Source organism: Marmota flaviventris, chromosome 19 (genome assembly GCF_047511675.1).
Source record: "Marmota flaviventris isolate mMarFla1 chromosome 19, mMarFla1.hap1, whole genome shotgun sequence".
In the NCBI taxonomy this organism is placed as follows: Eukaryota; Metazoa; Chordata; class Mammalia; order Rodentia; family Sciuridae; genus Marmota; species Marmota flaviventris.
In genome coordinates this window covers 36,530,844-36,546,276 of record NC_092516.1, presented here as the reverse complement: position 1 = coordinate 36,546,276, position 15,433 = coordinate 36,530,844, and the positions used below count along the sequence as shown (strand labels likewise).

Below are 15,433 nucleotides of genomic sequence, written 5' to 3'. Positions count from 1 at the left end.
AACAGGTACTTAAAACAAAGATCTGTACACATATGTTCACAGCAGCATGATTCACCATAGCTAAAGAGAGGAAACTAAACAAATATCCATCAGCAGATGAATGCAGAAACAAAATGAGTGTTATCTACATGACAGAATATTGTCAGCCTCAAGATGCTGGTATGCACTGATGTACAGAAATAGAAATAAAGATAGATATTGTATGTATTTATTGTCTCTCAGCTACAAATTCACCTTCTTTGCTTGCTCTGTGATCATGGAGTTGGTCCTTGTAAATCTCTCTCCTTTTACAACAACAATGCTAAACCTTGTCTGGAGGGAATGCTGGGGGAAATAAGGAATCTGATTCATTATCAGAAATTATTTCCTTTTGTTAGGCAAGGAAACTGCACTCAGAAAGTTGTGTGAGTCCCACAGCAATAAGTGACAACTGGAGCTGAATTGTGTGTCTATTGCTGGGGTTTCCCTCTTCACCTGCTCTGCATCTTCCTTCCAAGGTGGCCCCTCTCTACTCTCTCCCAGATGAGAGCACACATCTGGAAATCCTCATTTCAGAGCCTGGTTTTCTTTCCCATTCCTCACCCTGACCTGTTGCCCCATCTTGGTTCCCTGCTGGCTCATCCCAAGTGGATCTCTATTCCAGCTCCTGAACAAGGACTTATGTTTCTATAGCATCTGACACACCTGCATTGGCGTGCTGAGTGTAGGTGTGCTCTCTTGGCTCAAGAAGGCACTGGAGTGGGGTCAAAGGTTTAACCCACTTATCCAGATGGCCAGTGGCAACTCTGAGTATGGAGAATGTGACACCAATCATCGCCTACTTAATAACCTACAACTGTAAGTTTCTAAGGTAAAAAAGGAAAGCAAATCACAGAAAGGTTCCTGACTTACCCAACACCATAAAGACATTCTCTAATAAAAACCTAGTGGGGTATGTGGGATTTGATTTTTTTGCCCCATCTAAAGAGCATGTAATATTACTTTATGTTGTAATATTTTTTAAAACCTCTTCTGGAGTAGTTTGTAATTATGACATAAATGGATTTATTATTTAGATATTCTTGTGAAAGTGCATCTTTATATTAAAATATATTGTGTTGGTTATCCTGAGTATGTTATTATTTTTATTAACACCTTTAATTTTACCATATTCTTGGACATTGTTATTAGCATCTTATGGGTTTTTTTGGGTTTTTTTTTAAGATGGGACTGGGGGCGTGGCTCAGTGGTAGAGTGCTGGCTGAGCTGGGTTCCATCCTCAGCATTGTAAATAAAGAACTTAATAAATAAGAAATAAAAGATTACATTGTGCTTGTTGACAAAAAGTAGAGATTGTCTCTCTCCTCCCTTTGCAGAGGTTCTCCTTTAGAGAACTAGTCCTAGAAATATTTCCTGTCTCCCTTTGATTCACATCTAAATCTTTAAAAAAGTGGTATAAGCTGCTTGCCAGCATTCCAGCCAGGAATGCATTTCTAAGCCTGAGTCATCTCTCTAAGATGTAAACCTTGAGGAAGACAGCGTCTCTATGTCCCTGTCACCTTGGGAGTTTGGTGCAGGCACCCTACTCTGAGCTATATCTACCTGCTTGTCATAGAGATGTGAGAAGTTTTGCTTTTCGTTGGGATAAAGGCAAGAGCTCGGACGACCACCTCGATTACCAGATGAACTCAGGATGAGTCCTGTGAGAATGGCGAGCCCACGGTGCGTCAAGTGCTTTCACCCAGGACCAGCTGCAGTTTATCCTGAGCCCGGGTGCGCGGGCTGGAGGGTCCCTGCTTGGTATTAGAAAGGCGAGGCGTCCTCCTGCAGTCTCCTTAGTGGTTCGCCTAGGATGCGCATCACAGTCTGGCTCAATGCTTCCTCGGGATAAAAACGGTTGTCTTCACTTTCTGCATTTGTGCAGAGGAGTTTCTGGGTTGGCAGATTTTGTTTTTACTATTTCCCCCACCAGCTTTTAAGAACCAATTAGGCCAGAGAACTGTTGCATTATTTCAGCCCAAAATAGTGAGAACCCATTGTGCTTATGGTCTCCTTTTCGAGGATGGACATTTGTCCCTAACTCTAAACGTGATCTTCTCGGACAGGCACAGTCACAGGTGGTTCCTTTCAGTTGGTGTGCGCTGTCTTTTTGCAGTTTGGGCACATTACTTGTGCGATCTGGAAAAGCTACGGTTTCTGTCTTCTTTCCCTTCCTTGGAGAGCATCGCTGGACAACTGCTGTAGCCTAGCCTTTGAGAAACTTCTGCAGGACACACCCTTCTTCGGTTTGTCAGAACATTGGTCCCAACCGAAGGCTCTGAGGAAGAGAGAACCTGGGCTCCCGGGACCAACCACACAACCGGCTGCTAGAAGCCGAAAGGGACCGGAGAAAAATGCGAAACCGAGCGCGGGGTTTGCAGCGGCCAGGGCTCTTAGCACAGCACCTCTTAACAGCAGGACGAGGCAGAGACCTTTGCATCATTCCCTAAGTCCGGCGGCGCGCAGACTTTTGGGAAATAGAGTCCGAGCAGGGATTCCGCAGGCTTCCGGCAGCGTCCTGCGCATGTGCAGTTCTCCCTGCGTGCGTGTTCACGCATGCGCCTCGCCGCGGCATCGCCCTGGCTTCCTGTCCGTCCAGGTGACCGCCGCCCTGGTTTTCTGTCTGGGGCCTCTGGTGACCAGGACCGCGGAGTCTGTGGGGTGATCGCCGAAGGGCGCAGGCTGTGTGTCCCGGAGTCCCCCCTGGCTTGACCGCTACCTCGAGGACCGAGCTCGCGGCGGAGGGCCCGAGGATCAAGCAGCAGCAGTGGCGGCAGAGGGGCTGCGCGACCCGGGCCGGCGCTCCGCGGCACGGTGAGTCCTAAGGGGCGGATCTGGGTCCCGAAGGGAGGCGCGGCCCGAGGTTGTGCGTTAGGTCCAGCCCCGACTCCTTAGTAGCAGAAAGGCCTGGCGAGGGCGAGGGCGGACATCCCGGAGCTGCAGAGACCCACGGGAACCGCCCGCGCCCGGGGTCGATGCTGTGCAGCTCTAGGAGGGACAAGACGCTCGGTGGGTGGGTCTTTGAGGACAGTGTACCTGAGGAGGAGTGGACACCGGCCTCATCTGGGATTTCTGGCTGTAGTCCTTTCTCCACCCCGACTCCCTTTCCTCCTCCTCCTCGTAGTGCTCCAGATGTCTCTAAAGGTCCATCAGCAACGCTGTTCCTTACCGTTTGCCTCTTAGTTCTGCCTTTGTCGAGTCATGCAGTGTGGATCCAGGAAAGCCTTTTACTGCCTCGTTTGATAGAGGAGGACATGGTGGATGATTTGACAAAGGTTACCCAGGTGTTTTTAGGCACTTCTAGGCCTGGTTCCTTCTACTGTATTACATATAAGTTACTACATTTCTTAATAGGATATCTTTTTGAGCAGGCCACTCACATTTGTATGATTAAAGTCCCAACCATGGTGACTGTAAGTCAGAGAATTTCATGAATTTTCTGATCTTCAGTAGTTTGAAAAGTAAGAAAGTAAATGAGTTTTCTGTAGCAGAATTCCTTTTTTTTTTAGCTTACATTTAAGGATAACACATTATTTCAATTAAATTTGACGTTAATTCACACTTATTCACCTCTAATTATGTGTGGGTTGCGAACATATAGGTAGGCACCATCCTGAGTATTTTCCAATCCCTTCTGAAAAGGCCTAATGAGACAGTCTTCCATATTGTGTCCTCAGAACTTTCTGGGTAGGTTTTTATGCAGGAGATTCCTGCTGTGACAGGTCAGATAACTTATAATGACGCTGCTTGCATTTTTCTTTCCCAGATCCGCCTCTGCTTTCACAATTCTCCATATTTTTCCGAGAGCAGCAGAACATGAGTAAATCCCTGGTGAGTTTTTCTGTTCATGTGTTTATTCTGTCCTGAGGCAATAAGAGTTCCAACTTCAAAACATGAAAATAGAAAGAGTCAAGATATAATCAAAATGGTAGCAATCAGCACTCAGCAGATTTTCTATATTCATATGTATAAATAGCATGATCCCTAAAGAGTTCTTAAAACCATAGTACATGTATGTCTCCTATTTTTGGCAAAAAAGTATAAATATCGTACATTCCTTGACTTACATTGACCATAAATGATATGTTTCCTTTCTCGTGGATTTTAAACATTTCTTTGATGTAATTGTGAATAGCCTTCCCAAATAATAACCTGTAAGCTGCTGCCACTGATACCTTACTTTTCTGTCATGTGAGCAGACAGCATAGTGCCCAGGAAGGACTCAGCACACACGATCTTTCTGGTGACTAAAACTTTGCCATATGGACATTTTGCTCCATGCAGGGATAAAGCCTGGATTAGCTGGAGGAATGGCTTCACCCTTAAGTGAGTCTAAGCAGTTCTTTCTGCAGGTTGGTCTGGGTTGCACAGCAGACAATGCAGTAGAAATCCCTGGCAGAGGTGTCCTCATTTCCCATTCCCATTTTATCCTGCCTCCCACGGTCTCCATTCTGTGCCTGACACTTCCCTCATCCTGTTCTGGTGAAGGTTGCCAGTGACCTAATGTACACTGGGTATTTCTAACATGCACACCCAGGGCTAATAGCCCATCGTTGTCTTAGACACTCTGCAGTCTCCCCTGTTATTTTTTATTCCATTTCTTTTGTTGCCCTCTTTTTGAATCTGAGGAGTTCTCCTGCTCTCTTCACATATTTTTCTTTTGCCTATAGCTCATGACTCTCCTTACTCCTGTCTAATCTCACCGTCCAGTGCTTTAACCTTGAGTCCATGTTGCTTCCCCAAGGGGATCAGATGCCTCTGTCCAGTTGCCTTTAGAGAATCTCCAAGGGGTGTGTCCAGAGGGTACCTCAAGCTTATAGATGCAGTGGATCCCCAAATCATCAATTTTGCCCCCTGCCCACCTATGTCTCCTATTCTTGCCCCTACTTATTCATTGAGGCATTGTCCAATCTGTGACCCTGTCCAGAAAAAAATGGGATCCTTTAAATTTCTCCATCTCTGTTGCCATGTGCAGTTGTTCCAGCATGTTAATTTCATATTCTAAGATTTTTATCCTTTCCCCTTACTCTCTCCCTGCCACCGTTGTTATCACATTTTGCGGGAGGATGTTTTTGTACTCTTGGAGAAACTCCCTTTCTCTGCTTCTACTTCTTTCCTTCACTAGCTCAAATGCACTTTCTGCCTTGAGAATTTCTCCTGAAACTTTAATTTGATCAGGCTGTGTGCATGTGGAAAGCTCTTCAGAGGCTCCCTGAGTGACTAGGAAAACAAGGTTTCTGTTAAATTGGAAATGGAGAGATGGTGGGAAAATCAGGTTTGAGAAAATTAGGTTTTAGCCATTTTTAATTGGTTCTGTTAACATGAGGTAAAGTGGTGATAGCAAGAGTGCAGGACATGTGTTGGGACTTTAGGAGACAGACTGGACTGGGAATCAGCATGGAAAACTGTGTTGGGAGGTAGACAAGGGGGTGAGTCCAGGACTCTCCCACATGCAAAGTCTGCTACCGAAGGAGGGACTGGGTGGGGCAAGAGTGAGAACTGGGAGCACGAGGTTTCAGAAACCAAGGAAATGAAAGGTTTGAGTGTGGAGGAGCAACTATGTCAAATGCTATTCATAGTTAAGCCTAAAGACAGAACTGGCCATGGGATTCAATTCTGGGGAGATCCTCTGACTCCTTGAGGATTTGTTTAGCTAGATCTGATTTGATTTAAGAGAGAGTGGTAGATTTGGTATATTCCTGGTTTTTGTTTGTTTGTTTGTTTTTTGTTTTGTTTTGTTTTTTGAGTGGGGAATTTGGACCCAAAATTTTGGGGGGAAAAGAGAAATTGGCCAGTAACTAGAGTAGGAGTTGAGGTCAAAATAGGATTTTTGTTTTGTTTTGATGGGAGGAATAAAAAAGGGTATGATCCACTAAAAAAGGAAAACCTTTGATGCATGTAGGAGAGGGGTGCACGGCTGGATGGTGGGGGGTCCTTGAGTCAGTGAGAGGGGACACGTTGCAGGCTTGGGCTGCAGATGTTCTGGGTGTTGTTCAGTGGTGGGGGTAGGATGTGACATTCCTGTGTGCTTCTTTCTGTCTTCTAGGAATTAGCTCATGAGGCTAAGGTTTAGGGGGAGAGCAGTCCCAGACTGAGGGAGCACACAGGGTCAGCCATCTGACTTCCTGGTATCTTCCTTCCTTTGCCGGAAAAGTCATTTCATTTCTTACAGTGTGGATGTAGTGTGGTCTTTGGGTGCTCCTGTCATTGCCTGATGCTTCTCAGCTGGATGCTGTGGAGACCAGTCCTGCCCCCACAGACACTTTTCTCTCCTCTGTTTCCTGAAGGATTTCCAAAGGCAGCTTCCTGCTTACTTAGGCTTGCTTTTCTGGCCCTTTTCCTCATCTAGTATTTTGTCTCTTGACTTCAGCTTTGGGGATGGGGTTATAAGAGGCACTTCTTAGCCTTGAGGAGCCCAGATGCTCCTTTGAGGAACAATCCATAGAGTAACTGGTAGCAGTAAAAGGGGTCTGTACTCAATGCCTGGGAAACTGAAGTGATGGCAAAGCAGAAGTCATGTTTATTGTGTTGTCAAGGTGCCATTTCTGTTATTCACTGAGGGGAAAGGCTCAGGGGATGAGGAGGAATTTCTGTGGTGGTAGTGTGATCGGCTTGAGGAGTCATAGAGGTCAGTCAAGGGGTTTAGGAGACTGCATGGGTGCCCTGAGCAAGGCTTCCAGAGGACCAGTAACAAGTTTCACTTCCAGAGCCAAGAATGAAGGTAAATACTGAGACTGACGAAAGATCTAACAGTGCTGTACCAGGTTTGGGTTTCATCCTTCATAGAATTTGAAACCTTTTAATTGGGAAAGTGAGTCGTCTGATAAAAGGATGTAACAAATAGGCTGAAATGTGTAAAGGATGCCATGAGGGGGTTCTGGGGGCGCTGCACAAGGGGGCTCGGGTTTCCAACTAAAGTGCCAGATGGGGAATGTGACGGTGTTTCCATGACCCGGACCCAGGTATGTCAGTCTGCTGATGTTTTTCTTAATCATGAATGGGGTTATACATTTGTTATAGCTGATGATTTAGTATCAATACTTTATTATTTCCTAAAATGAGCCAGGTGCAGTGCTGTGGTGCAGGCCTGTAGTCCCAGTTATCCCAGAGGCTTCTGGTTCAGATTTTGACAAAATGTATAATGTGGTATCCACTGACTACCGTCAGGTTCATGCAGAGCAGTTACAGTGTCCTAAAATCCTATGCCCCATGTTGTCTCTTGCTTAGTCCTACCGTCAACTCCTGTTAACCACTTATCTTTTTACTGTTTCTATGTTGTTGTCCCTTCTGGACTGTCAAATCATGGAACTGTACAGGAGCCTTTTCAGACTTGCCCATTTATGTAAAATGCCTACTCATAACATCCATGCAGATCTTTCTATTATGAAATTACTTTATTTTGCTTTTTTCTTGTTTACTGAGTACTCTTGAGCATTTTTAAATTTTTCTAGTTTGGTCATGTTGGTAAACATTTTCTTCCAAGTTGATCGTCTTTATATTTCATTTTCCAGCATTACCATATATTCTGAAATATTTTCATTTTGAGAAATGGAGTATTTCACCTTTTTTAACATTTCTCAGAATGAGAAAGCTTGCATGGATGGGCTTCCCAGATCCAGAGCATCCTATCCTTCAGTGTTCCAGTGCAGGATCTTAAACAGGTGACATTAGTGGTGGGAGTGGGAGGGGTTTGTCCTCTGGTTCTCATTTCTGGGAATCTTGACCTTCCCTCCCTTTCAGTGCTGCATGTGACATGTTCCTTGGTTGGGGTGTAGGTGCATACTGATGGACTCACTCTTGAGTCTGTAAAACTGAGAATGTTTGGCATGATGTACAAGAGCACTCTTGTTGGTTGGGCAGACCCCAGTTTGCAGTCCTTTGGCCTTGGGAGGGTTTAGCTGTTCTCTCCTCATCTGGTTCCCAGTGATGCACATGAGATCACTGACCTTTAGAGGCAACCAAGCTAACAGGCCATTTGTTGAATTCCTCTTGGTCTTTTTCATTTTATGGTCTTGAGGAATATGCATTTTCTCTCATTGTTTACTTAATGGAGTTCCAGTGCTTTACCTTGAACTCCTATCCTCCCCAGCCACTCCCAGAAAGAGTCTCAGAGAGGTAAGGAGAAGGCTCCTTCCCTGCAGCAGTGGAGGACAGCATTGCCTGCACCGAAATCCAACTCTGAGGAAGTTGTCCATTGAGAAGTTCACAAAATTATCCTCACCCTCAGGCCCATTGCTTTGGCTTTGGTGAAAACATAATTCGGTCCTGAGTTTTATTATTACAAAACTATTTCTGGAATAATATATTTAATAAGCACTTTTTCTTTGAGATGGGGTCTCATGGTCTTTCCTAGGCTGATGAAGAGTTCCTAGACTCAAGGGAGCCTCCTGCTCAGCCTCCCAAGTGGCTGGACAACAGGCATTCCTACCTGGCTAAGCAGACATTACATTGTACCCTTGTCCTATAAAACTGACCTAAAGCCCTTAAATGCTACAGTTCTGATTGTTTCTAACAATAGTTTATCTAGGTTTATTGAAACCCATTTATCAAAGTTATTCATTGTAAAACTTTTTGTTTTATGCCAGAGTAGGAACAGTGAAATTTTTTCTTTTGTGGATAAAATTTCTCCTTTTGTGGATAAAAGTGAACTCAGGCAAATGATTGAAAGCCATCATCAAATAAAAAACTCAGTTTGGAACATTCATGAGAATGCTGTTTTCCAGCAGCATGTTGTGGGCATTAAAAACAACTCTAATTTTTTCATCATATACTGTTTATTTCCCTCATAAGGCAAAGTTATAAGCAATTTTTTAAAAAAGCAAATTGAGAGTTAAAATAAGGTGCATTAACATTTGACTGTTTCTTCATGCCCTGTTCCCTCAGTCTCTTGCATTTGGTGATGACTTTTAATATACAAGGCCCATTTAACTTTTTTGACCCCAGAATAGCCTTCCTTACCTCAGTTAGTATTCCTTATTAATTAAGTAATCACTAATTTATTCATTCATAAATGTAAGTACTCTCCTAAATACTGGGCTTCTGAAAATAATGAAATATTCCTTCTTAAACTCACTTTAAGACTCCCTTAGTGGGAAAGACTCAAATAAGCTCTGTAGAGGAGACGTGTAAATGAAATGGTGTGTTTGTTTATTTACTGGGGATTGACCCTAGTGGTGCTTTACCATTGAGCTATATCCCAGTCCTTTTTAGTTTTTATTTTGAGATGGAGTCTTATTAAGTTGCTAAGGCTGGCCTCGGACTTGAGATCCTCTTGCTGCAATCTCCCTAGTTGCTAGCGTTACAGGCATTACCACCACATCCAGTTTAGTATGTTTATTTTAAGTGTGTTTTTGATAAAGTGCATGTCCCTAGGACATTTTTACCACAAGCACTGTTCTGGTTTAGAAAAGAGATTCTATGAGTTCACTTCGTTATAGTCATAGGTATGTATGGTCTTATTACATGTACTTTGTATTTATAAGACTCTTTCCTTACCTGAATTTTCCTGAATTGATGACTTCTCCACATTGCCCCCTCTTCTCCTTAAGAGTGATTTGAAGGCATTGTGCTGGTGATATGCCTATTGTTATCCAATCCACATGACTGTATTGGTAAATATCAGGTGGATAATTAAACATGGACCCATCGCCAGAGTAAATGAAACCAGTCTTATTTTTCTAAAAAATAAGTAAGTTATCATTGCTAGGTCCACTTAGTGAGGCAAAGTGATGCAGTGTACAAACTATGGGCCCTGTGGGTCCTCACCATGGTAGCCCCAAGTCAAGTCTTCAGATGCCTGCATGGAGTATGGGCAGAGCTTCTGGAAGCCATGCTTTACTTTCTATCACCTGCTGGGCAGGCATGTTATAGGTCATTCTGGCTGAGGGAGGTCCATTTCTGTCTCCATGTGTCCCATCTGCAGTTGGGCTTTCTCTGCCCTGACCACCTTTAGCCCTTCCAGACCCCTGAGCCTGGTCCCTGGACACCTAGCAAATAGAACTGAAAGACAACACAGTATCTCCTACCAGCAGGACCCTTCCTGTCCTTGTGGATGGTTTCACATGGAGAAGCCAAAACATTCAGAAATATCAGAAATTTATCAGTGTCCCACATGGCCCCTGAACATGATGGAGTCTTTCTTTTCCCATTTAGATGAAATCAACTGGAACTATTGTTTTTACCTGTTTCATAATCCTTTCTTGGCAAGTGTATAAAACTTAATAGCCACCTAAAAGTGGTAAGATAGGCAGTAGACATCATTGCTAGGTCCACATCATGTCCACAAAGCTGCATCAAGTATATTCTATGGAGTTCCTGTTTCCTGCTGATGTTTCAGTATGTGATCGGGACCATGTTATATTATCTTATCGCAGAGGTGATGATTCTAAAGGAAACCGTTTTAGTGCTGGTGTGTTTTTGTGAGTGGGACAGTTTTTTCAAAGGATCCACATTTAAATTTCTTGGTAGGCTGTTTGTCCATTCTCAGAAATGTGCTTCTCCTCTCCTAGAATGTGTAAATAGAAAGAAAGGAAATTCTCGGTTCCCAGCTGGGAATTAGAGAAACCAAGTCATGCTATTACTGATACTTCTGTAGCAGGCTGTGGACTTTCCTATAGTGAAAGAGAAAACTAGAACATAAGCCAGAGTATTTGGTGATTGTGGCAAATACTGGCTTGCTTATTGCTTTGGTGATTGTGGCAAATACTGCAGAGTGGTTCAGAAGGTTAGAGAAGGTACAGGCTTGATCAGGAATAGCAATTGAATTTCAGGTGTGGTGAGTATGTATTTCAGGTATGGGACATATGTATCTGTGTGGAGTTTAGAATAGAGGCCTGAACTGGTCATGTAAGTTTGAGAAGTGTCATTGTATAGATGGCAATTAAATTAGCCAAGAAGCTAGGCAGACTCACCATCAAAGCAGCAAGCACAGATAAAAAGAGTAAAAGACCAAAGACTGAGCCCTGGGGCCCTCCAACTTTATGATTACTTGAAGGAGAGAGGAACCAGCAGAAGAGATTGAAAAGGAAAATGGCCAGAAAGGTTAAGGGAGAACTAACGTTTTGTTCTGGAGGCAAAATGAAGAGTATTCAATTCACTCACCCGCCCGTGGACACTTGAGGTGTGTCCACCTTTGGCTGTTGTGACTAGTATGGCTGTGAACATGGGTATGCAAACATCTGTTCAAGTTCCTCCTTTCATTTCAATCTTGGGGTTGGTACCTCGGAGCGCAGTTGCTGGGTTGTGTGGTGATCCTGTGTTTGAAGGTGAGGAAGCACAAGTGAGCTCCACAGTGGCTGCGGCATTTTACATTTTCTCTGCGTCCTTGTCAGCACTTATTATTTGCAGGCTTTGATGATAGCTGTCCTGGGGGGTGTGAAGCGGCATCTCACTGTAGTTTTGGTTGGCATTTCCCTGATGACTCATGATGTTTGCAGAGCAGTTTGTTAACATTTAGGGAAAGTTGGGATGACTTACTTCCAAAGGTCAGAGGAAGGCAAGGACTTGACTTGCTTTTATATCCTTGGTATGAACAGGTGCTACTTCTGTAGTCATCACTTTAAAATCGACGAGTATGAGTGTGAGTGTGGGCTGTGCACTGAACCCGGGCCTCAAGCGGGCTGGGCAAGCACTCTGCCCCGGGCCTCAAGCGGGCTGGGCAAGCACTCTGCCCCGGAGCGACACTCCCAGTGGGAATTTTTTCTTTAACCTTTAGCTGTCCTTTTGTACATCAATTCACAAAAGACTGCAGTTTAACTGTTATTGTGTGTGTAAAGAACTTTGAACACCTCAGGGAGCCCAGGAGGCCTTCAGAACTCATGGGCTCTTTTCAGAGAAAGGCTTTCTGTGACCCCAAGCAGAGGCCTCTGCCTCACACCAGTTGCCATCTCCAGTATAGTTCGTATTCCGGCTGGGGCGCCGCTGCCCCAGGCCTACTCTCTGCTTTTGGCCCTGCCGCTGTCCTCAGTGGTCAGAGCCCAGCCCCGTGCCTCTGGGAGCCATCTCGGCATTCCCTTGTTACCACGTGCCAGGGATGCTCACCCGCAGCCACCGTGGGCCACGGTCTCTTTGGCTCTGTGTGCAGAACTGGCCAAGGGTAGGAACCTGATAAACAGTGCCTAGAGGGAACCATGTGGCAGTCTGGAGTTGGGGTCAGGAAACCCTGTCTGAAAGGGCACAGAGTGTCAGAGCTTCCAATTGATCTATCCTGTGTGGTGTTCTGCTTGCAGAATTAGCACATTACGCAATCGTATTTGCAGCTGTTGTAGAGATGATCACAATCAGTCTCCCATCTTATAACAGATCCCCTTCCCTCCTCCTCATAGACTGTGAGCCACACAAGGACAGGGCAAGGCCCTCTTGTCTGGGGCCTGGCAGAGAAACTGTCCACAAGTGGACTGGCCAGCGGGGTTGTCTCCTCTGTTGGGACTGCATAATTCAAGGAGCCTCTGATGTAAAATAGCTAAATAGCTGTATTTGTTAGAAAGTTTTAAAATTTATTCTTTGAAGTTAAGCCCAAACCTGAACTTCCTAGAACTCACTTTTGACGAACTTTTTTTTTTTTTGGCCTTTGTGGAGCCAGGGAATACTCAGTGTCATTGGTTAAGGACTGTATTGTAGCTAGACATGACACACCTGTGATCCCAGTGACTCAGAAGGCTGAGACCCAGTCTCAGCCTGCCTCAGCAGCTTAGCAAGACCCTATCTCAAAATAAAAAATAAAAAGGACTGGGGATGTGGCTCAGTGGTTAAGCATCCCTGGGTTCAATCCCCAGTACCAAAAATAAAACTAAAAAATAACTGTATTGTAAGCTTTAACATTGTTCAGAAGTGGTCAGTCATTTATGATCAAAATCTGACCGACCACAGGAACTTGGCTGAAGTAAACTGCAGCAGATCCGCACAGCAAAGCACCAGGCAGCCACAGTGGAAGCTGCAGAAGTATATGTGCAGGCGTGGGAGGGTGCTCCTGGGTGCTGGTTTCTGTTCTCGTGACTAGAAGGCTCAGGGGTCACTCCAGTTGGACTGGGCTAACTGGGCTGCGCAAAATAACCACACAAGAGACACAAATACCTTTTTCTTTGGGGTCGCTGTGATGGCTCCTCTGATCTTAAAGGTCCGCAGAAAGAGAGAGAGAGCAAGAGCACTCGCTGAGGAGAAGCTATTCAAATGAGGCAAGGGGTCAGGTTTCAGGGGGCTGAGTCTATCTTCATGATGTCCACTGTCAGCAGGTTGACTGACATCTGGGTAGGCCATACCCAAAGGTACAATAAGAGAAGGGGACACACACACAAGGCACTTCCATGGAAGATTCTATCCTAAACAGGGCAAGGGGTCGGGGCTGGGGATGTGGCTCAAGCAGTAGTGCGCTCGCCTGGCATGCGTGCAGCCCGGGTTCGATCCTCAATACCACATACAAACAAAGATGTTGTGTCCGCCGAAAACTAAAAAATAAATATTAAAAAAATTCTCTCTCTCTCTCTCTCTCTTAAAAAAAAACACAGGGCAAGGGGTTGTATTACAAAGGAACAGGTGAGCGTAGCTTCACTCATGGGGCTGTAGCAAGACACACCCAGGCACAAGACACCGACCCTCAGACCCAAGAAGGGTGGGGAAAGCTCTGCCACATTTCTGTGACTGAGCACCTCAGCACCCAGCCGGGGAGTGTGACTCAGTCACGTGTAAGGTTGGCCTCCCACACCTGGGGCGTCCTGATTATTTTTTTAATTCATTTTATAATAGACTATGTGTGTAGTGAGTACCTGTTTCATGCCAGGGTCTGGCCCAGGTGCCAGGAAGGCAGCAGAGAACAGTAGGGCCCCTGACCACTGGGTCGGGTCCCGTTGGGGAGGTCATTAGGGAGTCAGCAGTGAGTACACACTGTGGGGTCCTGTGTGTGAGCCGTGCTGACCTGCTTGTCTGTTTCAGGGCATTGCTCAGGCTGCCAGATACATTTACCGACGACTCATCAATGATGGGATTCTGAGCCAAGCATTCAGCATCGCTCCCGTGAGATCCTGTTTCGTTCTTTCCTTCCCCTGTCATTAGCCGTGTGTTGTTGTTCGCAGTTACTCACTCTGCTCTTCGTCCTCCAGGAATACCGGCTGGTTGTGGTGGGGCACAGCCTGGGCGCAGGAGCAGCTGCCCTGTTGGCCATCATGCTCCGGAGCTCCTACCCCCAAGTCCGGGCCTATGCCTTCTCCCCGCCCCGAGGGCTGTTAAGGTAATGCCATGCTGTCCAGCGCTTAACAGGGGCTGCCCACAAGCTGTCTGGTCCACTTATCTTTTTGGGGAACCAGGGATTGAACCCAGAGGTGCTTAACCACTGAGTCACATCCCCAGCCCTTTTTTGAGACAGGGTCTTACTACGTTGCTTAGGGCCTCACTAAATTGCTGAGGCTAACTTTGAACTTGATCCTCCCGCTTTAGCCTCCTGAGCTGAAATGATGTAAATCCAAGATTCATTTTATAATAGACTATTTTTTAGAGCAGATTTGGGTTCACAGCTGAATTGAGCAAAGGTACAGAAAGTCCCTGTCTCCCCCACACTTGCAAGCCTCCCCCATTGTCAGCACCCCCAGCTGTCACCTGTCACCTCTGATAAACCTACATTGTCACATCTCTGTCACCTAGTATCCGTAGTTTGTGTTAGGGAGTCTCTAGGACGTGTACATTCTATGGATCTGGATAAATAATGACATTCTTATGAATTTGCAAAGTATTTTTCTTTGCTGATTCATTATTCTGATTGGACTGTCCTCTGTAACCTTTCACCCTGATTATTTTTTTTAATTGTACCACAGTTAAAAAAAAAAAGACAAATTAAGAATAAAAAATAAGAGAATAAAAAAGGGCCTTGTGCCTAATTATAGAAAATTGGGAAAATATAGAAAAGTGAAGAGATAAAAGATCCTTTATTTTCCCCCCCTCCCAGTGCTAGGGATGGAACCCAGGGCCTAGATGTAGTAGGCAAGTGCTCTACCACTGAGCTACACTCCAGCCCCTACAATTTTTTAAATAAAATTAAAAACTCAGAGTAGGGAGCATAGCTGGTGCAGTGGTATGTGCCTGTTGTCCCAGCTACCACGAGGCTGAGGCAAGTGGGGGGTTACTTGAGCCTAGGAGTTTAAGGTGGGCCTGAAACCTCATCCCAAAAATTCATGTAGAGAGAGTTCATTGTGTGAGCTTCTATTTAATTAGCTTCAGTACAATAATCTATCAACATATGGCTCATCTTTTTATGTACCTTCACCCTACTTCCCACGTCCCCCACAGCTGAGTTAACTTGGAAGCAAATCTGAGAGAGCATATCATTTTATCTGTAAATAACCCTAATATAAGTAAAAGATAAAGGGGTTAGGGGCTGAGAAAAGGGGGATCACAAACTGAAACTGATTTCCATGTAACTGTAAAACTC

The 15,433-nt window shown here is 45.0% G+C and overlaps 1 protein-coding gene and 1 pseudogene across 7 annotated transcripts in view; one reads left to right on the top strand and one right to left on the bottom strand.

Annotated features, from left to right (window-relative positions):
- LOC114079051 (guanine nucleotide-binding protein subunit alpha-12-like) overlaps nt 1–2,334 on the bottom strand; it is a 36,806-nt pseudogene extending 34,472 nt beyond the window's left edge.
- Nucleotides 2,335–2,571: 237 nt separating this feature from the next.
- LOC139702950 (diacylglycerol lipase-beta-like) overlaps nt 2,572–15,433 on the top strand; it is a 51,912-nt gene continuing 39,050 nt past the window's right edge. For all 7 annotated transcript variants that reach the window (XR_011705520.1, XR_011705519.1, XR_011705518.1 and 4 more), the window contains exons 1-4: nt 2,572–2,832; nt 3,785–3,849; nt 13,945–14,025; nt 14,112–14,239. Coding sequence is in view for 4 of the 7 variants with exons in the window: in XM_071605701.1 (XP_071461802.1) it covers nt 3,835–3,849; nt 13,945–14,025; nt 14,112–14,239 (224 nt within the window). In the remaining 3 variants the exon portion in view is untranslated. The remainder of the gene's footprint in view (nt 2,833–3,784; nt 3,850–13,944; nt 14,026–14,111; nt 14,240–15,433) is intronic.